The sequence below is a fragment of the Vulpes lagopus genome, chromosome X (assembly GCF_018345385.1).
Source record: "Vulpes lagopus strain Blue_001 chromosome X, ASM1834538v1, whole genome shotgun sequence".
In the NCBI taxonomy this organism is placed as follows: domain Eukaryota; kingdom Metazoa; phylum Chordata; class Mammalia; order Carnivora; family Canidae; genus Vulpes; species Vulpes lagopus.
The window spans coordinates 70,270,522-70,295,610 of NC_054848.1; the positions used below are offsets into that span (position 1 = coordinate 70,270,522).

General features: G+C 35.7%; 2 protein-coding genes across 7 annotated transcripts in view; one reads left to right on the forward strand and one right to left on the reverse strand.

The window, feature by feature from the left end:
- Nucleotides 1-25,089, forward strand: part of DIAPH2 (diaphanous related formin 2) — a 1,156,455-nt gene that overhangs the window by 339,784 nt on the left and 791,582 nt on the right. The gene's annotated exons all lie outside the window — the stretch shown is intronic.
- LOC121483033 (coiled-coil domain-containing protein 83-like) lies at nucleotides 17,004-19,952 on the reverse strand. The gene is made up of 3 exons (XM_041741246.1): nucleotides 19,742-19,952; nucleotides 19,439-19,521; nucleotides 17,004-18,145 (listed from the first exon to the last, which is right to left on the reverse strand). The coding sequence occupies exons 1-3, from the start codon at nucleotides 19,950-19,952 to the stop codon at nucleotides 17,453-17,455; spliced, it is 987 nt and encodes a 328-aa protein (XP_041597180.1). The 3' UTR covers nucleotides 17,004-17,452.

A 25,089-nucleotide genomic window follows, 5' to 3' on the forward strand; every position in this document is an offset into this window, starting at 1 on the left:
TTTAAGTGCAGCATTGACAGTAATCCATACTGTCAGGAAAACTATCAGAATATGGTCTTTTTTGCCAACCCTTATGAAAACTTGCTATCAATACTTGTTTAAGCTTTCTGAGGCATAAAATTAACTTGTTCTCCCCTCAGATACAGAAAATTCATAAATGACAATTTTTCAGAAACAACAAATAGTTAATATATCTATTTGTTATTGAAGTCATCAGATGTCTCTGCAAATTCTAGTCTTAATAAACATAAGAAATTCTGAACTACTCTTGAAAGTTTGCCTGCCTTGAGCAAAACCACATTGGAGGAGAAGCAATGAGGGGTGTATTTCTTCCTTAGAATTTCAGTGTGGAAAGATACAGTCTAGGAGATGTGTGAGTGTGTGTGTGTGTGTGTGTGTGTGTGTGTGTGTGTGTGTGTATCTGTGATATCACACAATTGCAGAAACCCTGAGATCACAGTCTGATATTTTATGACCTTGTAGGTCACTCTCAGAATTGTCTGAGTTGGTTCAAGTGGCCATTGGATGGGTAGCTACTTTTTCCTCACTCTTGGAATATTCCTCCAGAACTAGGGAAATTGTAACCAGAAAAGCCCTTTTTGGCTGTGTTTGTGCCTGGGAACTGATTGATATGTTGTGATGTGTACACCAAAATTAAGGGAGGACCAGTCTCTCTCCTTCTGCTATTATCTGGCGATAATTGTCCTTTTTCTCTGTTCCTTGGGGTTCTTTCTAGCTTTATCAATTACCTTTCAGCTCCTCTTATTCTTCTGATTGAAATCATGTGCTTTACTGCAATTCTACTGCAGGTAAGAGACTCCAGTGGAAGAATAGTAAGTACATCTGCCTATAAAATGAATAGAAATCAACAAACATTTTTAGGTTGGGTTATCTTATACATGCATATTTCGGTGGCAGATTTTTAAAATGCATTTTAAACCTTCCACCAACATTCATACTTCCTTTTTAGTTTTGTTTAGAAGGTGAATGACTTGGATAGTGCTCCCCTTCCTCTCCAGTCTTGTCTTTTGGGTTGTTTTTCTATGGCTTGTTGGCATATAAGATGTATCATTTATATTGAAATTGATTCTAAATTAACTGAATAAGTAAATTTGAAAATTTTTTCAAATCAAAGCTAATATTATTACTGTTGTTATTAACTGTTAGTAATCATCTTATTTTACCTACTAAATTCAGATTCATCTTTTGAGTATAATCTGAGAAATATAAATTCTTATATTTTTTAAATTTCTATTTTCTTTTTGAAATGATGAATCAAAAAGGTTAGTTACCACCTCAAGACAGTGTGGTACTGGCACAAAAACAGACACATTGATCAGCAGAACAGAATAGAAAATCCAGAAATGGACCCATAACTATATAGTCAATTAATATTCAACAAAGCAGGAAAAAATATCCAATGAAAAAAAAAACAGTCTCTTTAACAAATTGTGTTGGGAAAACTGGAAAGAAACACGCAGAAGAATGAAACTGGACCATTCTCTTACACCATACACAAAAATAAATTCAAAATGGATTGAAGACCTAAATGTGAGGCAGGAAACCATTAAAATCCTAAAGGACAACATAGACAGTAACCTCTTTGATATCAGCCATAGCCGCTTTTTACTAGATGTGTCTCCTGAAGCAAGGAGAACAAACGCAAAAACGAACTATTTGGAATTCATCAAGATCAAGAGCTTCTGCACACCAGAAGAAACAACAAAACTGGAATGCCCATGTGGCTTAGCAGTTTGGTGCCTACCTTCAGCCCAGGGTGTGATCCTGGAGACCAGGGATGGAGTCCCACATTGGGCTCCTTGCATGGAGCCTGCTTCTGTCTCTGCCTTCGTGTCTGCCTCTCTCTCTATGTCTCTCATGAATAAATAAGTAAAATCTTAAAAAAAAAAAAAAAAGAAACAACAAAACTAAAGGGCAACCAATGGAGTGGGAGAAGATATTTGCAAATGATGTATCTCATAAAGGGTTAGTATTCAAAATCTATAAAGAACTTATCAAACTCAACATCTGATAACTAAATAATCCAGTTAAAAAATCAGACGACATGAATAGACATTTTTCCAAGAAGACATACAGATGAAGGACAGACACATGAAAAGAAACTCAATATCATTCACCAGGGAAATACAAATCAAAACTATAATGAAATATCAGCTCACACCTGTCAGAATGGCTATAATGAACAACACAGGAAACAAGAGGTGTTCCTGAGGATGCAGAGAAAGGGAAACCCTCTTACACTTTTGGTGGGAATTGCAAAGTTGCACAGCCACTGTAACAAACAGTATGGAGGTACCTCAAAAAGTTAAAAATAGAACTACCCTATGATCCAGCAATTGTCTTACTAGGTATTTACCCAAAGAATACAAAAATACTCATTGAAAGGACACATGCATCCCGATGTTTGTATAAGCATCATCAACGATATACAAAATTATGGAAAAAGCCCAAGTCTCCACGAACTGATAAATGGATAAAGAATTTTTATTTATTTATTTATTTTATTTTTTATTATTATTTTTTTTTGGATAAAGAATTTTTAAAATGGAGTATAGTATTCCTCATCCATCAAAAATAATGAAATCTTGCCATTTGCAATGACATGGATAAAGCTAAGGAGTATTATACTAACTGAAATAAGTCAGTAAGGGAAAGACAAATACCATATGATTTCACTAATATATGGAGTTAAGAAACAAAACAAACACACGGGGAAAAATGAGAGTCAAACCAAGAAACAGACTCTTGACTATAGAGAACAAACTGATGGTTACCAGACGGGAGCTTGGTGGGTTGGGGGATGAGTTAAATAGGTGATGAAAATTAAGGAGGTCACTTGTGATGAGCACAGGGTGTTGTATGTAAGCATTAAATCACTAAATTCTACACTTAAAATTAATATTACACTGTATATTAGCTACCTGGAATTTAAATAAACACTTGAAAGAAAAAGAAATGATTCATTGAGGAAAAAAAAAAACAGGGACAAGGAAAAGATACCTGACAATTCATAAATATCATTTCCTACATGAACTCAGCAAGTCTTGAACTTTTAAGGCCATATCCTGTCTATGTGTGACATTTCAGGGAATGTCTTTTGTTAAATCTTGTCACCTAAGTTATTTCTTTTATATCTAGAAAATGTTTCCAATTTGATGAAATCATTGACCAAAAGTTTCTTGTGTATTTTCCCAAAAATGATTAATATAGGAAATGTGTTGTGGAGGGAAAATAAGGAATAAATTGTGGTAGTTGGATCAATAGAGGCATAGCTTCATTTCATGGATATGCTAATTTTGTTTTATTTTGTAGGTAGTAATCAAACTCTAAAAACCTAAAAAAAATTTAACAAGCCAATATGTAAATGTGATACATAATGATTTTGCATTTGTCTTGTAAAATAATACTACCAAAAAGTATATGTGATTGTCAAGCAAGTATTTCTGGATTCCTCACAAATGTTTATGTAAAGAATAAAATATTTATTTTACCTTTGGGTATATAATAAACTATTAAAAACAACTTTAAAAAAGTTACCAGAAAGAATTATAAAAATAATTCTTTAAAAATATTCATTAAGTCTTTAGTAAGCTCATACTATATGCATTTAAGTGTCAACTTGATTTTAATAAGCTTAAATTCAATTAACTTCTGAAATGCTCACTAAAAATAGTAATAGTTAACATTCTAACATTTATATGGTACATATTATTTGCTAGGCAATATTCTGAGATCAAGTGTGTGTATGTCTCTTTGATGCCTAAATTTATATTTCCACCTCAGACCTCTCTTGAGATTCAGACTTTCTCCAGTTGTATTCATAGGTGCCTCATAGGCATCTTTAAAAACATTTAAAAATAATAAAAAATTTATAAAATTAGCATTTACTATCATTCAGGAAATATTCTAAGATTTTGATATATACACATGCAATTAGTGTATCTTTATTAGTAGTGTCAGCATTGTTTGCATTTTTATTTATTTATTTATTTATGATAGTCACACAGAGAGAGAGAGAGAGAGAGAGGCAGAGACATAGGCAGAGGGAGAAGCAGGCTCCATGCAGGGAGCCCGACGTGGGATTCGATCCCGGGTCTCCAGGATCGCGCCCTGGGCCAAAGGCAGGCGCCAAACCGCTGCGCCACCCAGGGATCCCTATTGTTTGCATTTTATCAATGAGGAGCTTGAGGCTCAGAAAGGTTAAGTAGTTTGCTACATTCTATTTTTTTATGTTTTGTTTTTTTAAATCAGCTGAGTACAAGTTTCTTTTTTTTTTTTTAATTTTCATTTATTTATTCATGAGAGACAGAGAGAGAGAGGCAGACACACAAGCAGAGGGAGAAGCAGGCTCCATTCAGGGAGCAGCCTGATGTGGGAGTCGATCTGGGGTCTCCAGGATCACGCCCTGGGTTGAAGGCAGGCACTAAACCACTGTGCCACCCGGGCTGCCCAGTTTGCTATAATTTATTTATTTATTTATTCATTCATTCATTCATTCATTCATTTATTTATTTATTTTTATTTATTTATTTTATTCATAGAGAGAGAGACAGAGACACAGGCAGAGGGAGAAGCAGGCATCATACTGAGAGCCTGATGTGGGACTCGATCCAGGGTCTCCAGGATCACGCCCTGGGCTGCAGGCGGCGCTAAACCGCTGCGCCACTGGGGCTTCCCAGTTTGCTACATTTTAATGCTACATGGCTAGTGTCAGAGCAGATTTCATTCAGGCTGTGTGACTCCAGAACCTAGGCCCTTAACCAGTTCTTTGTACTACTTTACAGTAAGTAAAGTTTTAAAAGTATCTTCCTTTCACTCTCATCACATATTAAATACTTTTACTTTATTTGCTTCACTAAAATTTGCCTTCCTGAATTAAAAAAAAAAAACACTATGAAATTTTTTCAGTCATAAGTTAAGGAGAGTATAAAAGCAGCTATGTACTCATCACCAGTTTAAGAAACAAAGATTTTTTTTGGTTGTAGAGAAGTTAGCCATATAACTCAGATTAATTTTTAATGATACTATAGCCCCCATAGAGTCTATATTTTCTCTAATTAAAAAGTCATGTGAAAGTTTACATGTTACATAACCAAATGTATTTATTTTTGAAGTGTGATATCTTAATATATATCATTGCATTGAAAAATTTATCTTTACTGATATCCACATGGCTTTGTATAGTGAAATCTGAAACTTCTTAGCCCTATCCATTGGAGATGATAGCTCTAGTAACTCAAATGTCATTTATATGATATTCCAATTTACTATTATAAGGTATATTAAGAGAACATTATTTTACCATTGGGGTTAATTTTCATTGGCAATATCTTAAATTGGAATAGTTCAATGATTAGCATTTAGTGTATGGTCTGCTTTTATATATTAGATGGATATTTTACAAAGGAATAACAAAAATTCCCCTTGTTCCTATGGGGCTTGTCCATATGGAGCTCACATTCTAATAGGAGAATGAGACAATTATAATTGTATACACACACAGAGAAAATGTTCAGGTCGTGATTTGTGCTGAGGAGTGGATGTTGCTATTTTATATCAGGTAGTCAGTGAAAAAGAATCTCTGACTTTAGTGACATTTGAACAGAGGTCTAAAGGAAGTGTGGGAGTGAGGTCTGTAGTCAGCTGGTGGAGGAACATTGGTCGAAACAGGAAATGCCAAGAGCAAATACTTGGCCTCTTCCAGGAATGTCAGAAGCCACTGACCCTGGAGGCAGAGTGAAGAGTCTTGGAAGACTTAGTTTTTACTCTGACTGAGCTAGGAAGATGCTAGAGGGTTTTGAGGAAAGGAATGGTATGATCTGTCTGTGTTTTTAAACACAAGCATGAAGCGGGGAGACCAAATGACATGTTTCAGTAAGGGAGCTTGAAATCTCACAGGAATTTCTGGGACATCAGTATAGCTGTGCCTCATGGAGGCTGATATTGAAGGTCACTTAACGTCCCATGGTCATCCTAGAGCCATCCATGGTTATTTTTGTTGTCAACCTCCCTTAACTTAGCAGAAATTCATGACACATTTACTTGATTTGTTTTGTTAACATGGGCTCTCCCTGAGTCAGTGTCTTTTCCTGATATTAACTGCCTGGCCATCTCTGTATTATCCAAATTCATAATGGGGAGACACTGGCCCTCTTTTGTTTCTGCTCAGGCAAAGGTTTTCTTGTCAGGCCACCTCAGTCTGCATGCCAGACCATACTATGATCAGGTCACCCTCTCTAATTATATAAGTTTGCCCATGGTAAAGGAGAGGGGGGTGGGGTGATATGGTCCAGAATTTGCTTACCTAGGACTATTATCTCAGAAGGTAGCTGTGGGGAGTGTTCCCTAAGAAGGGGATATGAGTTTGTTAAGCACCAGCCAGTATAGGAACTTTTATAATTTGAGAAGAAAAGTTACTGCATGGAGTTCTCCAGAAGATCAAGAGTTGTATTTTATTCATCCTTTATGTTCAGCATTTAGCATTACTCCTTGTGGCTTACAAATTGTGTAAAAGAGGAAAAGTAACACACTGCTTCCAGGAAGAGCCTCTGGTGTTCCTATGTGTGTATTGTGGGTTTTAGAGAGAGGGGAAGGAAACAAAGAACATCATTATCCTTACTTTTCCTTTGAGTGTCCTGAGAATTGTTAGCAAATCTGGTGAGCCACCCCTAAGCAGTGGTCTTTTGGACTTTTTTTTTATCTACTATTTGACTGTGGTCCAAAAATCTTTCTTCTTTCCGATAAGAGATACTATCCTCAACCTTTTCCTCAACTCCAAAAGTGGTGGTGGTGGGATATGTGTCTACATCACATGCTTAAATTCATTCTGGGAGTGCAGTGTAATATTTTCCCTTCTTGGGAACTCATGGTGAATATTAGCATTGTTTTTAGAAAAGCTTTTTACATTGTTCCAGGAGAGAGACTTGTTTTACTTTATTAACCCAGAGTTTTGATATATTTTTTTTATAAAAAGTCTTCTATTATTCCCTAGAAATGCCTATAACCATTAAATAGTATAAATCATAACTTCTATTTCAACCAGATTTAAACCTACCAACAGCCATAAGGTTTTATTTGATCATCCCCTACTTTAGAATCTCTCTGGCAGAAACCAATAAGTAACCAATACAGCAAACAAATAATTAGTTTTCCTACTGGACATTAACAAATGAGCAAACAAGAGCAATGAAAGAACAACAAAATCAGAAAAGGAAAGAACCAAATGTAAGAATAAACCCAAGAATGAGAATAATTTGTATAAGAGGAATTTACATGGAAAACAAAGAAAAATAGTCTATAAAAGGCTAAATCCCTTGAGTGTCTTATATAACAGTAAAAGAATACTTGAAGTTAAACAATAATCATTTAATACTATTACTTTAGTTTCCTAGGGCTTCTGTAACAATCATCAAAAACTGGGTGACTTTAAAACAACAGAAATTTATTCCCTCACAATTCAGGTGTCCAGATGTCTGATACCAAGGTATTGGATGGGAGGTCCCTCCTGAGTCTCTAGGGGAGGATCTTTTCCTTGCTCTTTCCAGGTTCTGTCATTCCTTAGTTTTTGGTGGTATAATCCCAATCTCTGCCTCTGTAGTTACATGGCTTTCTCTATGTCTCTGAGTGTTTTTTTCTGTGTCTCTTATGAGGATATTCTAACTGGATTTGAGGCCTACTCTAATCCAGTATCTTTTTATCTCTATCCTTACCTTAATTATTTCTACAACACCCTATTTCCAAATAAGGTCATATTGTGAGGTTCTGGATAGATTATATTCCAAATTTTATTTCTAAGATTATGCAAAGGAGAATTATCCATAAAACCATTGAAATAACAGGTTAGCTAAATTCTGTTTAGGTAAAAACCTTAGCTAGTTTAGAAGATCTGAAAAGGTAGAACTATGTACTACTTATAGAACTCTCCTTAATGAAATTAAACCTTATTGGCCTTGTTACCATTATAAAGAAACTTTTTCAACAATACTAAATTCTGAGAGTGTGTTATTTGATAGAGTCACACTAAAATTCCAGTCATGAGATCTGTATTTCTAGCCCTTGATCTCTCACTCTCTGTGACTATAGTGCAATCAGTAACCTCTTTTGGCTTCAGGTTTTCCCTGTATAAATGATTTTGGAACTGCCTAGATCTAAGCTTCTATGTTCTATGTTCTTGTTTGCTTACTTCTAATCCTATTTTATCTTTGCTATTGGAACTAGATTAGTGTTTATAAATGAGTTTGAAGAGAAAAATGTTCTTCCATAAGACTGAATGATTTCTTAGCATTTTATTTTTTTGCATTTACAAATATTGTTTAATTAAATACAGACAGGGATTTATAATTCCTTTTAAAATATTGAAGAAAACGGTTTCTAAATCTTTGTTACATAACTATTTTTCAAACCTGATGTTCATTAAAATCTGGGCATTTGTCCACTTATGGCTGATTTCATTCCTTACCACAGTTTGAACTGGTTTCTTTTTGTTTAAACCCAGTAAATATATAAACACATACACTAATAGCTTCACAAACCTTATCAAAGTACAGTCATTTCAGAATATTAAATTGAGTCAGAAATTTCAAATTCATGTTATTTAATCATTCAGATGATAAAGACTCTTAAAGTCATTTCCTTATATTATTTTCTGCCAAAGGCAAACGTTTAAAAATGCATTTTATGAACCATCATTAACTATATCCCCAAATCATTCCCTCACTATGTATTCCCTCAACATTTATTTTTTGCTGTTTATGTTCACCTGCACCTGCTTATGCTCTGTAATAGTTACATGCATGTATGTCTGCTTTTCTTATTTATATTTCAGACTCCTATGGAGAAGGGGCCCTCTTGCCCTTTTATTTGTTTCTTTATGGCTGGTACAGTGTAATTTACATATAGTATTGTATGAATTGATGTGGATATTGACCTGCCATCAATAATAACTTATGCTTCTCCATAAGGATGAATTTTGATTAATCTGGCACTATTTTGTATCCATAAATTTTTAGGTGTAATCAGAGAAAAGGAATGAAGTTTTTCTTCCACTTTGGAATGAAACCTATTGGATTGATTTGAACCATATTCATAAGCTACACATAATACAGTGTGCTTTACACAATGGTCTTTTTATGGTTGCCTATTGAATTAATGGACTTGAATGTTTACAACTCTACCATCCTAAAAAGTCTGTGAGTTTGACTGTGAAATAAAGCCTGATCTGCCATTACAAATTGCATTAAACTTTGCATATACTATGATCTGTGTGTTTCAGAATGAGAACTATAATATTACAGATTTTTGAGCATATTCCTTTGATAAAGTTTGTGAAAAGAAACAGTGACTGCTAAGAAATAACCAATAAGTTTGAAAAATTTTATTCCCACCCAACCTGTTACAGGATGTACAGGTATATGGCAATACATTTTATGAGGATCCAAAGGAATGCATAGCAATAAATCATTGTCACTGAGTTTTCCTACCACATGACAAAACAGCAAATACTGGTTTGAAGAATAGTGTCAGAGAATTGTGATTGTGTAGAATTCTTTTCATAGTTGTTGCTGAAATTGCCCTGTAGCTTGAGGGGTAGTTTATCCTAGTAGGAAACTGTTTTTTTTTTTTTCTATTTTGCTTATTTTAGATATCTGCCTATCTGATGGCATAGTGTCTATATTCACTTTCTGTGATGTTAGCCTCCTCAAGCCAGTGTTTTTCAAGCATGTGAAAACAGATAAAATATTTTTTAGGTTTTTTTTATGTGCAGTTATTTGCATTACCTTTGGAACATTTGTTTTTACCTGTTATTTTCTAACTTCTCTTTAGACTTAAACATACTTTTCAAACATATTAGCAATGTTCATATTAATATAATCATTGTAATGAAAATAGTGGACTCTTGACAGTAACACAAATTAGGAATAGAAAGCACTTTCTGAATTTTGGGTGTTAATAACTATTTAAGCAGCCTTTATTTAACTTATTAAAAGCTTGGCAAAACAGCCAACACTACATAGAAAATTAATATAAAAGTGAATGTAAATCAATACTTTTAAAATGTTTTGCATTGGACACCCTATGAAAAATGAAATAAAGAGGACAATTTTTTATGATGCAGAAATGTGAACAGGACTTAAAATTGTGAACACATATCATAATCCAGCATATGGGTAATGTTACTAAAGCAAGGTTGTTTAATATTGGTATTTTAAATTTGTTTGCTTTATCTTTCAAATGCATAAATCATTTAAGAAGACCCTAGTACATTTTACATAGAATAGAAAGTAGTAGATTTAGTGATGTCCATTTTATGTTTTCTTTTACAATCTTGGTCAGCAATTTGAATTAACAGCAACCATATCCAATCATATCGAAGCTCATTGTGTTGGTATTATAAATATTAAGTGACGTTGAATTTTTAATTATATGATAGCTTTACAACATAATTTTAACTTAAGGTAGGTCCAGTATTATATCTCATAATAGAGGCAAACGGTCTAAAAATAAAAAACATATATTATTTTTAAAAACAAAAATATAGCAGTAAATACTCAAGTTTCTGAAATGTTTTATTTGAAGAAAATATTATAGGCATGAAGGTGGAATAAATGAGGGCTCTTATGTTGGCCTTTTATTTTATTATTATATGACACATGAAACTCCTTCAGGGCAAAGGATTTTCTCATTTAAATGTGTTTTAAATTATAAACCCAATGTGTATATAAAATAATTAGAAATTGTTGCTTGGCATATGGTTGTAAAATACATAAAATCTAGCAACATAGTCTGGGTACATGAATAAACAGTATTTTTTAATAGAAAACTAACCTTCTATTTTAAAGCATTTTTTAAATGATTTGAGAGAGAGAGCATGACTGGTGGGTGAGGAGCAGAGAGAGAGGGAGAAGCAAGCTCCAGACGTGGGGCTTGATACCAGTACCCTGAAATCATGACCTGAGCTGAAGGCAGAAGCTTAACCAAATGAGCCACCTAGACATCCCTATTTTAAAACATTTTACATACAATTTGTATTTTCTATATGTTTAAAAGTCTTGAAGAAAATGCATATAAATATTTGTCATTTGACATATTATTTTGATTTATACAAATTAACTTAAAGATCTTAGATATGTATTAGAATTTTATATACTTCTCTTATTATTATGGGATTATTACTAAAGCAATTGAAACTTACCATGAAAGATGCAAGTATGTCACTACCATTAAGATGAGAGTAAGAATACAAATTCCATGTAAGCAATGAGAGAAGGTAATATTTTTCAAAAAGCCAACGACAATGCCAGATAATAACATGAGTATAAAATAGTTCCAATTTTCCTTACAGCCAAGGGGCATAAAAAGTATTCAGAGACATAGCTGTTATCTGATAAAGGATAGTGCATCCATTTTTCAGGGAATTTATTCTTCATAGTCTGAACTCAGATTTTTATTTTGTATTTCATTAAATGAGGGATACTGAACAACACAGTAGAGTGAGTCTTCTATAATGTAGACAGGATTTCTATGTGCATTTCCTACTTAGGGCCTTGAGTTAAAAAAAATAAGATGTTTCTCCAAAGACCCAGTAATAATACTGGTATGTAGCTTTCCAGTAAACTAAACTGCTACCAAGATGTACTTGAGAAATGTCCACGAAGCTCTCCCTCAGGAATATCTATCATCTCAGCTAGACTATTGATAGAGGTAGGTAGCTGAGAATTCACAATTAAGATGCCAGCTAGCACCTGGAGTGCAGGTATTTTGTTTGATTGGTTCAATGTAGATATGTGTGCTCTAGATAAGTGTTTGCTCTATTACCCCAACTCTTCAAATGATGTTAGATAATGGACAGCTAATTTGGGGAGATGTCCCACCTTGTCAGCAAAGCTATAGGTGCATAGGCTCTCACATCAGGCAATTTAAACCTGAAAATGTTCTCTTGAGATGGAATCCATAAAGGCAGAATATAGAAGGCACTATAATATACTTTGTAATATAGTATACTTTGAAAAACTAAATCGGCTTCAGGTGAGATAATTTAGTGATCTGTCACACGAATATGAAACTCAAAATGTTATGTATACAGAATCTTCTAATTTCTATTTGTTCTGCAGCATGTAGTATTACAGAGAATAAGAGGATTGAGTCCAATGCTATTTCGGGTGATACTACCTGTGTACTGAGGACTGCTCTAGGTTTTTTTATGAGGCAAGGTGCCATACCACCCTTAATGTGAGCTTTCAAGAACAGTTCTGAGACATCATTTCTTAAATCGGTCCATTTGGCATTGATTCATCAAGAAGTACTGAAGACTGAGTATTAAACTAGAATGTTAAATGGATTTTTTAAAAAATTAGGTTATAATGAGTTTGCATGTGAAATAGTAATTGTCAAATTACCCTTATTCAGGAAAGAATACCCTGAAATGGCTCTAGCCCTAAAATTTATTAAGCATCAATGAATTTTTGCTTGATAAAGAAAATGCCTAGGTATTTTGTAGTGTTGTTGAGGTCTGCATTATAAACATCAGTATGAATGACTTTTTTTTTTTTTTTTACAGAGGAATGGGAAAGAATGGTAGGGTGGGCAGAAGTAGAGGGACAGTATCTTAAGCAAGCTCCATGCCTATTGTCAAGACTAATATCATGCCCGAGATGATACCTGAACTAAAAATAATAGTCAGATGCTTAACTGACTGTGCTACCCAGGCACCCCAAAATGAAAGAAATCTTTTAAATGTAGGTGATGTAGGACATTGACCTGTGGATATTATCTGACCTTATGGCATATTTTGTACCTGAAAACTGAAAACATCTTTTTCAGTTTATTTACTCATCATTATTTTCTCCTATGAACAGAATGCAGGATATGCTGTGCTGGAGTTGTTATCATGTGTGGTTTTTGTTAATTTTAATTTCTGCAATTTTTAAATTGTTTATAAATTGCAGTAATGGATTTACATATTGAAATCATTTGTCTAACTTTGCTGATGCCAAAATTTTTTTTTAAATTTTTTATTGGGGTTTAATTTGCCAACATTTAGCATAACACCTAGAGCTCATCCCAACAAGTGACTCCCTCAGTGCCCATCACCCAGTCACCCCAACCCCTGCCCACCTCCCTTTCCACTACCTCTTGTCCGTTTCCCAGAGTTAGGTGTCTCTCATATTTTGTCACCCTCACTGATATTTTCACTCATTTTCTCTCCTTTCCCTTCATTCCCTTTCAATAATTTTTATATTCCCCAAATGAATGAGACCATATAATGTTTGTTCTTTTCCAATTGACTTATTTCACTCAGCATAATACACTCCATTTCCATCCACGTTGAAGAAAATGCTGGGTATTTGTCATTTCTAATGGCTGAGTAATATTCCATTGTATACATAGATCACATCTTCTTTATCCATTCATCTTTCGATGTACACCGAGGCTATTGTGGTCATTGCTGCTATAAACATCAGGGTACAATTGTCCCAGCGTTTCACTGCATCTGTATCTTTCGGGTAAATCCCCAGCAGTGCAATTGCTGGGTCGTAGGGCAGATCTATTGTTAACTCTTTGAGGAACCTCCACATAATATTCCAGAATGGCTGCACCAGTTCACATTCCCACCAACAGTGCAAGAGGGTTCCCCTTTCGCTGCAGCCTCTCCAACATTTGTTGTTTCCTGTCTTGTTAATGTTCACCATTCTCAGTGGTGTGAGGGGGTATCTCATCGTGATTTTGATTTTTATTTCCCTGATGGCCAGAGATGCCGAACATTTTCTCATGTGCTTGTTGGCCATATCTATGTCTTCACATGTGAAATTTCTGTTCATAGCTTTTGCCCATTACATGATTGGATTGTTTCTTGGGTGTGGAGTTTAATAAGTTCTTTGTAGATCTTGGATACTAGCCCTTTATCTGATAGGTCATTTGCAAATACCTTCTCCCATTCTGTAGTTTGTCTTTTAGTTTTGTTGACTGTTTCTTTTGTTGCGCAGAAGCTTTTTATCCTGAAGTCCCAATAATTCATTTTTGCTTTTGTTTCTCTTGCCTTCATGGATGTATCTTGCAAGAAGCTGCTGTGGCCAAGTTCAAAAAGGGTGTTGCCTGTGTTCTCCTCTAGGATTTTGATGGAATCCTGTCTCACAGTTAGATCTTTCATCCATTTTGAGTTTATCTTTATGTATGGTGTAAGAGAATGGTCCAGTTTCATTCTTTTGCATGTGGATGTCCAACTTTCTCAGCATGATCTATTGAAGAGACTTTTATTTCCAGTGGATAGTCTTTCCTGCTTTGTCGAACATTAGTTGACCCTAAAGTTGAGTGTCCACTTCTGGATTTTCTGTTCCATTGATCTATGTGTCTGTTTTTGTGCCAGTACCACACTGTCTTGATGACCACAGCTTTGTAGTACAACCTGAAATCCAGCATTGTGATGTCCCAGCTATGGTTTTCTTTTTGTAATATTCCCCTGGCTCTTTGGGGTCTTCTCTGATTTCATATAAATCTTAAGATGATTTGTTCCAACTCTCTGAAGAAAGTCCATGCTATTTTGAGAGGGATTGCATTAAATGTGTAAATTGCCCTGGGTAACATTGACATTTTAAAAGTATTACTTCTTCTAATCCATGTGCATGGAATATCCATCTCTGTGTCTTCCTCAATTTCTTTCAGAAGGGTTCTGTAGTTTTTAGGATATAGATCCTTTACCTTTTTGGTTAGGTTTATTCCTAGGTATCTTCTGCTTTTGGGTGCAATTGTAAATGGGATTGACTCCTTAATTTTTCTTTTTCCAATTTCATTGTTAGTGTATAGAAATGCCACTGATTTCTGGGCATTGATTTTGTATTGTGTCAGACTGCTGAATTGCTGTATGAGTTCTAGCAATCTTGGGGTGGAGCCTTTTGAGTTTTCTATAGACAGCATCATGCCATCTGCGGTGAGGGAGAGTTTGACTTCTTCTTTGCCCATTTGAATGCCTTTTATTTCTTTTTGTTGCATGATTGCTGAGGATAGGACTTCTAGTACTATGTTGAATAGCAGTGGTGAGAGTGGACATCCCTGTCGTGTTCCTGATCTTAGCGGATAGGCTCCCAGTGTTTCCCCATTGAGAATGGTATTTGCTGTGGGCTTTTCGTAGATGGCTTTGAAGATGCTGAGGAATGTTCCCTCTATCCCTACATTCTGAAGAGTTTTGGTCAGGAATGGATGCTGTTTTTGTTAAATGCATTCTCTGCATTTATTGAGAGGATCCTATGGTTCTTGTTTTTTCTCTTGCTAATATGATGAGTCACATTGATTGCTTTACTTGTGTTGAACCAGCCTTGCATCCCAGGGATACATCCCACTTGGTCATGGTGAATAATTTTCTTAATGTATTGTTGGATCCTTTTGGCTAGTATCTTGTTGAGAATTTTTGCATCCATGTTCATCAGGGATATTGGTCTATAATTCTTTTTCTTGGTGGGGTCTTTGGTTTTGGAATTAAGGTGATGCTGGACGCATAGATCGAGTGTGGAAGTACTCCATCTCTTTCTATCTTTCTGAACAGCTTTAGTAGAATAAGTGTGGTTTCTTCTTTAAACGTTTGATCGAATTCCCCTGGGTAGCCATTTGTCCCTAGACTGTATGTCTTGGGAGGTTTTTATGCCTGCTTAATTTCCTCCCTGGTTATTGGCCTGTTCAGGTTTTCTTTTTCTTCCTGTTCCAGTTTTGGGAGTTTGTGGTTTTCCAGAAATGGGTCTATTTCTTCTAGATTGCCTAATTTATTGGCGTATAGCTGCTTGTAATACGTTTTTAAGATTGTTTGTATTTCCTTGGTGTTGGTGGTGACCTCTCTTTTCTCATTCATGATTTTATTCATTTGAGTCTTTTCTCTCTTTTTAATAAGGCTGGGTAATGGTTTACCTATCTTAATTCATTCAAAGAACCAACTCCTGGTTTTGTTGATCTGTTCCACAGTTCTTCTGGTCTCTATTTCATTGAATTCTGCTCGAATCTTTATTAACTCTCTTCTTCTGCTGGGTGAGGGTTTCATTTGCTGTTCCTTCTCCAGCTCCTTTAGGTGCAAGGTCAACTTTTGTATTTGAGTTCTTTCCAGTTTTTGGATGGCTGCTTGTATTGCGATGTATTTCCCTCTCAGGACTGCTTTTCCTGTATCCCAAAGATTTTGAATGGTTGTATCTTCATTCTTATTAGTTTCCATGAATCTTTTTAATTCTTCTCTAATTTCCCCGTTGACCCTTTCATCTTTTAGCTGGATGGTCCTTAACCTCCACGTGTTTGAAATCCTTCCAAACTTCTTCTTATGGTTTAGTTTTAGTTTCAAAACATTACAGTCTGAAAATATCCAGGGGACAATCCGAATCTTTTGTTATCAGTTCAGAGCTGATTTGTGACCCAGTATGTGGTCTATTCTGGAGAAAGTTCCATGTGCACTTGAGAAGAATGTGTATTCAGTTGCATTTGGATGTAAAGTTCTGTAAATATCTTTGAAATCCATCTGGTCCAGTGTATCATTTAAAGCTCTTGTTTCTTTGGAGATATAGTGCTTAGAAGATCTATCAATTGTAGAAAGCGCATCATTCAGCAGCCTGGGTGGCTCAGTGGTTTAGTGCCACCTTCAGCCCAGGGCATGATCCTGGAGACCCGGGATGGAGTTCCACATCGGGCTTCCTGCATGGAGCCTGCTTCTCCCTCTGCCTGTGTCTTTCCCTCTATCTCTCTCCTCTCCGTGTATTCTCATGAATAAATAAATAAAATGTTAAAAAAAAGAAAGCACCATAATGAAGTCTCTAAGTAAAAGTGTATTATTATCTAAGTATGTCTTAACTTTGGTTATTAATTGATTGATACACTTGGGGGCTCCCGCATTCAGGACATAAATATTTATTATTGTTAGATCCTCTTGTTGGATAGATCCTTGAAGTATGATATACTGTCCCTCTTCATCTCTTACTTTTTTTTTTTTTTTTTTTTTGTTTCTGAAGTATTTTATCTTTATTATAAATAGTGTTAGGTTAAAGAAGAATAGACCTGAATTGTGGACTGGCTATCATTCAAAACCCTCAGAGGCAAAGCTGTGTAGTCAGTGCTGTGCAAATCTCTGAATTTGTCTTAGAAAATTTCTAATTGAATTATTTCATATTGGAATGATAGATTAAACAGAAGATTTTTTAAGTGGTAAGGAAACTGAGAAACCATCTCATGCCCATTATTTTGTTTCTGAATACTTGGATATGGAAATACAAAGTGTACTCTTTTTTTGTCATGCAGATAAATGAACAGCAGAATACTTGGAACTTTGATTTTAAATGTCATTATGACTTTTAGAAATAACAACTGGTTTAAAAATGGACCAAAGTGTAGGTAAAATGGGCAAGTAATACACTTCAGTTCCCAATGAAAATTTATAAGGAAAAGTTATTTTACTTTGCAGCTTTTGGTCTTAGAGAAAAGACTTCATCATTTTATATGTGATGCGGCTTTCTGGGCTCCTGGTATCTTCATAGCATTTGACTGGAATTTCTTTTTCTTGAAAATGAATTGGCATTTTCTTGCTCTCCACACTCATGAGCTTCACTTGCAGGGGACCCAGGTTTACATAATCCTTGAAATCCTGTTCATCCTCATATAGTAAGTATTTCATATCAGAGGCCCCAAATTCTATACATGAGTTGTCTTCTTCATCTATCTTCAGGTGCTTGACATATCTGATACTATCCTCATGACAGAGATATAAAGCACTGCTCTCAGATGATGAGCTCATGATGTCTGTACTTTTAACTTCTACCGGTTGTAATTTTGACTCTTCTTCATGTATTTCTGGCAACTCCAGAGGCACTTTATGTGGTGCTTCCAGTCCGGCAGCTTGAGTAAGATAGAGTTGCCTGGGTATTTTGAGATCCACAAGTCTACAGTTGAATAGTTGATCAATAAGCAACAAATTTTCTTCTTCCAATTCATGAATAGTACTTTCCAGTTCTTCAACTTCCTTTCTGTGATTTGCAATCTCTCTTTTCAGCCAGTCATTCTCCCAGATCTCTCGGTAGCTGCCCTTGTCAATGAACTGTATGGCATTCTGTGTGGCCCATTCCTTCTTTTGATCCAGTTGCAACAAAGTTTTTGGGGTAATCTTTATCTGATATGTGGATGGCTACCCCTGCTTTCTTTTGAGGACCATTTGAATGGTAAATGGTTCGCCAACCTTTTATTTCCAGCCTGTAGGTGTCCTTAGGTCTAAAATGAGTCTCCTGTGGACATCAAATAGATGGGTCTTGCACTTTTATCCAGTCTGAAACCCTGCGCCTTTTGATGGGGTCATTAAGCCCATTCACGTTCAGAGTTACTATTGAGAGATATGAATTTAGTGTCATCATGATACTATTCAGTCCCTGTTTTTGTGTATTATTTCCTTGTACTTCCTCTTTGTTTTACAGAGTCCCCCTTATTATTTCTTGCAGAGCCGGTTTGGTGGTCACATAATCTTTCAGTTTCTGCCTATCTTGGAAGCTCTTTATCTCTCCTTGTATTCTGAATGAGAGCGTCGCTGGATAAAGTATTCTTGGCTGCATGTTCTTCTCATTTCGGACCCTGAATATATCCTGCCAGGCCTTTCTGGCCTGCCTTGTCTCTGTGGAGAGATCTGCTGTTACTCTAATACTTCTCCCCATAAATGTTAAGGATCTTGTCTCTTGCTGCTTTAAGGATCTTCTCTTTATCTTTGGAATTTGCAAGTTTCACTATGAAATATTGGGGTGTTGAATGGTTTTTATTCATTATAAGGGGAATCTCTCTGTCTCCTGGATCTGAATGCCTGTTTCCCTTCCCATGTTAGGGAAATTCTCAGCTATGATTTGTTCAAATACACTTTTTAGTCCTCTGTCCCTTTCATCGCCCTTGGGAACCCCAATTAAACGTAGATTTTTCCTTCTGAGGCTGTCATTTATTTCCCGTAACCCATCCTCATTATCTTTTGTTTTTCTCTCTTTTCTTCAGCTTCCTTCCTTACCATGAACTTGTCTTCTGTGTCATTCACTTGTTCTCTCCCTCATTAACCCTCATTGTTATTACCTCCAGTTTGGATTGCATCTCATTTAATTAAGGTTTATTTCCTCCTGATTAGATCTAAATTCTGCAGTCATGAATTCTCTTGAATCCTTCATGCTTTTTTCTAGAGCCACCAGTAGCTTTATAAGTGTGCTTCTGAATTGGCTTTCTGACATTGAATTGTAATCTAAATTCTGTAACTCTGTGGGAGAGAGGAGTGTTTCTCATTCTTTCTTTTGGGGAGATTTTTTCCTTCTAGTCATTTTGTTCAGTGCAGAGTGACTAAAAACAAGTTGTCCTGGAAACAGGAGAAAAAGCGAGAGAAAAAAAAAGGGGGTGGGGGAAAAACAAAAAACAAGGAGGGGTATCCTCTGATGCTATATACTGTAAGTCCTTCGACTTCCCCTGGCACTTTCCAGCGTTGCTTGGTCCAGAACTTGCTCTTCTCCTGTCCTTCCAGCTGGTCTTCTATGTGAGGGGCTTGCTGTGCTGATTCTCTGGTGTTTGCACCTGGGGGAGCTGCCCCGCCCCCTGCCAGGTGTAAGGCTCAGTGGGAGCTGTTTATCCTGTGAGGCCCCTCCTTCTTGGTGGCCCTGCTCAGTCCCAGGTACAAGGTGACACCAGGAGGAACAACAATAATGTCGGTGGCCAATTCTCCAGCTCTGGAGTTAACTCCAGCAGTACCTACCGCAGTCTCCTAGTCCACAGGGGCCTGGATGTTCCGGGGACTGGGGGTGCTGATTTGCACAGCTCTGGGCCTCCCGGTGGTAGGAGCGTCCTTGGTGTCCTGTGTCTTCCTCGCCTCTGCCTGTCTCTGGGGGAGGGGGAAATCTTGGGTTGTGTCCCCTGGGGCTCTGTGCTCCAGGGCTGCTCTGCTGGAATCGCGCTCCCCGGCCCATGCAGCCGATAATAAAAGTTTGATGCAGGCACTTACTTTAATGCATTTATCAAGTCTCTCAAATGATCTTGGAAAATTGGAGTAATAAAAGATAAGCTATAGAGAAGTTAATTTTGACTTGTAGGAACACATATATTATGTATATTGATTTTTCAAATGTGCTGGGGCTTTCTGTAACATACTGTTATGAGATATCTAGATAAATGTGAATTATCAAAGAGTCCTGTGGAGATATGCCAGCATACTGGGCATATACCGTGGTACTATTTATAATCATGATGCTGGATGTTTTTGTTTGTGATCTCAGTAGAGATTTGAGACCCCATGATCAAGTATTTTGTAATTCTTTGTATTAAGTCAACATCTATTCAAGGCTTTTGGCTCTGATCTTTGCGTGTATAATTTGGAGTTATCTTTGACATTCTTTTTTCATCACATTTTTCCATTTTCTTTTTTTTTTTCAAAATTTATTTATTTCAGAGAGAAAGCAAGCAAGCAAATGAACACATAAGTGGGTGGGGCAGAGAGAGAGGGAGAGAGAATCTCATGCAGGCTCTGTGCTGAGTGCAGAACACTCAGGAGTCAATCCCAGTAGCATGAGATCCTGACTTGAGCTGAAACCAAGAGTCAGATGCTAAATTGCACCACAAAGGTGCCCTTGTCTATTTTCTTATTTACAATATCTCTTGTGTAGTTTTATTCTTTCTAAAGTTTTTATTTGAATTCCAGTTAGTTAACATACAGAATAATCTTAGTTTCAGCTGAATAATATGCCCTTCTCTGATGGATTTATATCCCTTAGCATAATATTCTACTTCCATCCATGTCACTGTAAATGGCAAAATTTCATTCTATTTGATGGTTGTGTAATATTCCATTGTTTATATATAACACATCTCCCTCATCCATTCATCAGCTGGTGGACACTTGGTCTCTTTCCATAATTTGGCTGTTGTTGATAGTGCTGTTATAAATATTGGGGCACATGTACCCCTTTAAATCTGTAGTTTTATATCCCTTGGATAAATACCTAGTAGTACAATTACTGGATTATAGGGTAGTTTTATTTTAATCTTCAGTTGAATCTCATATTTTTTTCCAGAGAGTCTACGCTAGTTTGCATTCTTACGAACGGTATAAGATGGTTCTCCTTTCTCTTCATCCTCGCCAACATCTCTTGTTTCCTGTGTTAATTTTAGCTGTTCTGACAGGTGTGAGGTGCTATCTCACTGTGGTTTTGATTTGTATTTCCCTGATCATGAGGGATGTTGAGCAACTTTTCATTTGTGTTTTCGTCCTCTGTATGTTTTCTTTGGAAAATGTCTATTCATAATTTCTACCCATTTCTCTACTGAATTATTTGCTCTTTGGGTATTGAATTTGGTAATTTCTTTATAGATTTTGCATACTTACCCTATACCATATATGTCATCTGTAAATATTTTTTCCCTTTCTGTAGGCTGCCTTTTTGTTTTGTTGATTGTTTCCTCTACTGTGGAGAGACTTTTTGTCTTGATGAAATCCCGGTAGTTCATTTTTGCTTTTGTTTCCCCTTCCTCCAGATATGTGTCCAGTACGAAATTGTTACATCTGAGGTTGGAGAGATTGCTACCTGTCTTCTCTAGAATTCTGATGGTTTCCTGTTTCACATTTAGTTGTTTCAAGTATTTTGGATTTATTTTGTGTATGGTGTATAAAAGTGTTCTAGAATCCTTGTTCTGCATACTGTTGTCCAGCTTTCCCAACATCATTTGTTGGAGATACTTTTTTTCCATTGAACATTCTTCCTAGTGTTTATTTTTGAGGTGACCATATTTTTGTGGGTCTATTTCTGAGTTTTCTGCTCTGTTCTATTGATGTAGGTGTCTGTTTTTGTGAAAGTACTATACTGTCTTCATGACTAAACTTTTGTAATATAGCTTGAAATCCAGAATCATGATGCCTCCAGTTCTTTTCTTTTTTAGGATTACTCAGGCTATTCCAAGTCTTTGTGGTTCCATGCAAATTGTAGGATTGTTTATTGTAGATCTTTGAAAAATACTGGTGTTATTTTGACAGAGATTGCATTAAATGTGTATATTACTTTCTATAGTAAAGCTATTTGTTCTTTGAATCTCTGAGCATCGAATGTTTTCCCATTCTTTCTGTCCTCTTCAATTTCTTTTATAAGTGTTCTATCGTTTTCAGAATACAGATCTTTTACTTTTTCAGTTAGGTTTATTCGTAAGTATCTTATGGTTCTTGTGCCATTGTAAATGGGATCTATTCCTTGATTTCCCTCTGCTGCTTCATTATTGGTGTATAGAAATGCAAGAGATTTCTGTATATTGATTTTGTCTGTGTCTTTGCTCAATTCATGTATAAGGTTTAGCAATTTTTTGGTGGAGTCCTTTGGATTTTCTACATAGAGTATCATGTCATCTGTGTATAGAGAAAGTTTGACTTATTCCTTGTGATTTGGATGTCTCTTATTTCTTATTTTGTCTGATTGCTGAGGCTAAGACTTCCAGTATCATGTTAAATATTAATGGTGAGAGTTGACCTCTATATCTTGTCCCTGATCATAGAGAAAAAGGTCTCAGTTTCTCCCCACTGAATATGATATTACCTCTGGGTCATTTATATTTGGCTTTCATGATTTTGAGTTGTGTTCTACTTTGTTGAGAGTTGTTATCAAGATTGGATGCTATATTTTGTCATTTTCTGTATCTATTTAGAGAATCATATGGTTCTCATACTATTTTAATGTTGTGTGTCATGTTGATTGATTTGCAGATATTGAATCACCCCTATAGCCCAGGAATAAATCCCACTTGATTGTGATGAATGATTTTTTTAATGTACAGTTGAATTCATTTTGCTAGTATGCTGAGAATTTTTGCATCCATGTTTATCAGGGATATTGGTCTGTAATTCTCTTTTTTAGTAGGATCTTTTTCTCATTTAATATCAAGGTACTGATTGACTCATAGAATGAGTATTTTTTCTTTTTTTAAAATAAACTTGATTTTTTAGATTAGTTTTAGGCTTACAGAAAAACTGAGAAGTACCCTGAGTCCTCATATACCCACTTTCCCCTATTACTGACATCTTACATTAACGTTTTCCTTCCATTTCTATTTTTTGAACTGTTTGAGAAGAATAAGTATCAACTCTTCTTTAAATGTCTTTTAGAATTCTCCTGGGAAGCCATGTAGCCCTGGAGTTTTGTTTCTTGGGAGATTTTTTTTTTTATTACTGCTTCAATTTCTGTGCTAGTTATGGGTCTTTTCAAATTTTATTTTTTTAAATTGTTTATTCATTTGAGAGACAGAGAGAGAGAACATGAGCAGGGGGGAAGGTCAGAGGGAGAGGGTGGAGCTAACTCCTTGCTGAGTAGGGAAGCCTGTTGTGGGGCTCAATCCCAGGAACCCAAGTTCATGACCTGTGCTTAAGTCAGATGCCTAATCTACTATGCCACTCAGGTGTCCACTGTTCAAATTTTCTACCTCTGCCTGTTTAAGTTTTGGTTATTTGTGTGTTTCTAGGAATTTGTACATTTCTTTCAGATTGTGCATTTTGTTGGTATATAATTTTTCATAATCTTATAATTGTATTTCTCGTGTTTGTTGTGATCTCTTTCATTCATGATGTGATTTATTTGTTGTTTATTCATGATGTTATTCTCTTCTTTTTGATTAGTCTGCCTAGGGTTTTATTAGTGTTATTCATTTTTTCAAAGAATCTATCTCAGCTTTTAATTCGTTGATCCGTTCTGTGATTGTTTCTTTCTGTATCATTTATTTCTGCTCTAATCTTTATTATTTCCCTTCTTCTGCTGGATTTAGTCTTCATTTGTTGTTCTTTTTTTTTTGATCCTTTAGGTATAAGGTTAGGTTGGAGAGCTATCTTGCTGAGGTAGGCTCATATTGCAGTTTGCTTCCCTCTTAGGACTGCATTTGCTGCATCTGAAAGATTTTGGACTGCTTTGGTTCATTTTCATTTGCTTCCATATGTATTTTTTACTTTTTAAATTTCCTGGTTAAGCCATTCATATTTTCATAGGTTGTTCTTTAATTTCCATGTTATTTGGTCTTTCAAAATTTTTTATTGTGTTTGAGTTCAAGTTTCCTAGGGTGGTCTGAAAATATGCATGATATGATCTCAATCCTTTTGTACCTGTTGAGGGCTGATTTGTGGCCCAGTATGTGATCTGTTCTGGAGAATGTTCCATGTACACTCAAAAAGAATGTATATTCTGCCTCTTTTCTGTGAAATGTTCTGAATATATCTGTTAAGTCCATCTGGTCCAGTGTGTCATTCAAAGCCATTGTTTCCTTGTATTTCTTCTGCCTAGATGAATTATCTATTGTTGTAAGTGGGGTGACAAAGTCCCGTAACTATTATGGTATTATTGTCAATGAGTTTCATTCTGTTTGTTATTAATTGATGTCTATATTTAGATCCTCCCAAGTTGGGTGCATAAATACTTAAAATTGTTAGATCTTAAAAAAAAAAAAAAAAAAAAAAAAAAATTGTTAGATCTTACTGGTGGATAGACCCCTTAATTTTGATAAATGCCTTCTTCATCTCTTGTTACAGTCTTATGTTTAAAATCTAGTTTGTGGGATCCCTGGGTGGCGCAGCGGTTTGGCGCCTGCCTTTGGCCCAGGGCACGATCCTGGAGACCCGGGATCGAATCCCACGTCAGGCTCCTGGTGCATGGAGCCTGCTTCTCCCTCTGCCTGTGTCTCTGCCTCTCTCTCTCTCTCTGTATGACTATCATAAATAAATAATAATAATTAAAAAAATTTAAAAAAAAATAAAATCTAGTTCGTTTTAAAAAAGAAAAAATCTAGATCGTTTTATCGAAGTATAGCCACTCCAGCATTCTTTTAGCATCCAATACCATAATGCATGTTTCTCCATTCTTTCACTTTCATTTTGCAGGTGTCTTTAGGTCTAAAATGAGTCTCTTATAATCTTCATGTATATAAATCTTGTTTTTTTTTAAATCCATTTTGATACCCTATGTCTTTTGATTGGAGCATTAAGGTCATTTGCATTCAGAGTGATTCTTGACATATAAATTTAGTGTCAATGTGTTACCTATAAAGTTGGTTTTTCTGGTGATGTTTTCTGCTCCTTTCTAGAATTTG

Bases quoted from the DNA above. Each gene is read 5' to 3' on its own strand.
- LOC121483033 (XM_041741246.1), bottom strand. From the start codon at position 19,952: ATGGGCCGGGGAGCGCGATTCCAGCAGAGCAGCCCTGGAGCACAGAGC. The intron at 19,522-19,741 runs GTAGGTACTGCT...CCCCTCACATAG, and splicing joins CTGTGGACTAGGAGACTGCG to AAGACCAGCTGGAAGGACAG. The intron at 18,146-19,438 runs GTATATAGCATC...TCCACATATCAG, and splicing joins GGGAAGTCGAAGGACTTACA to ATAAAGATTACCCCAAAAAC.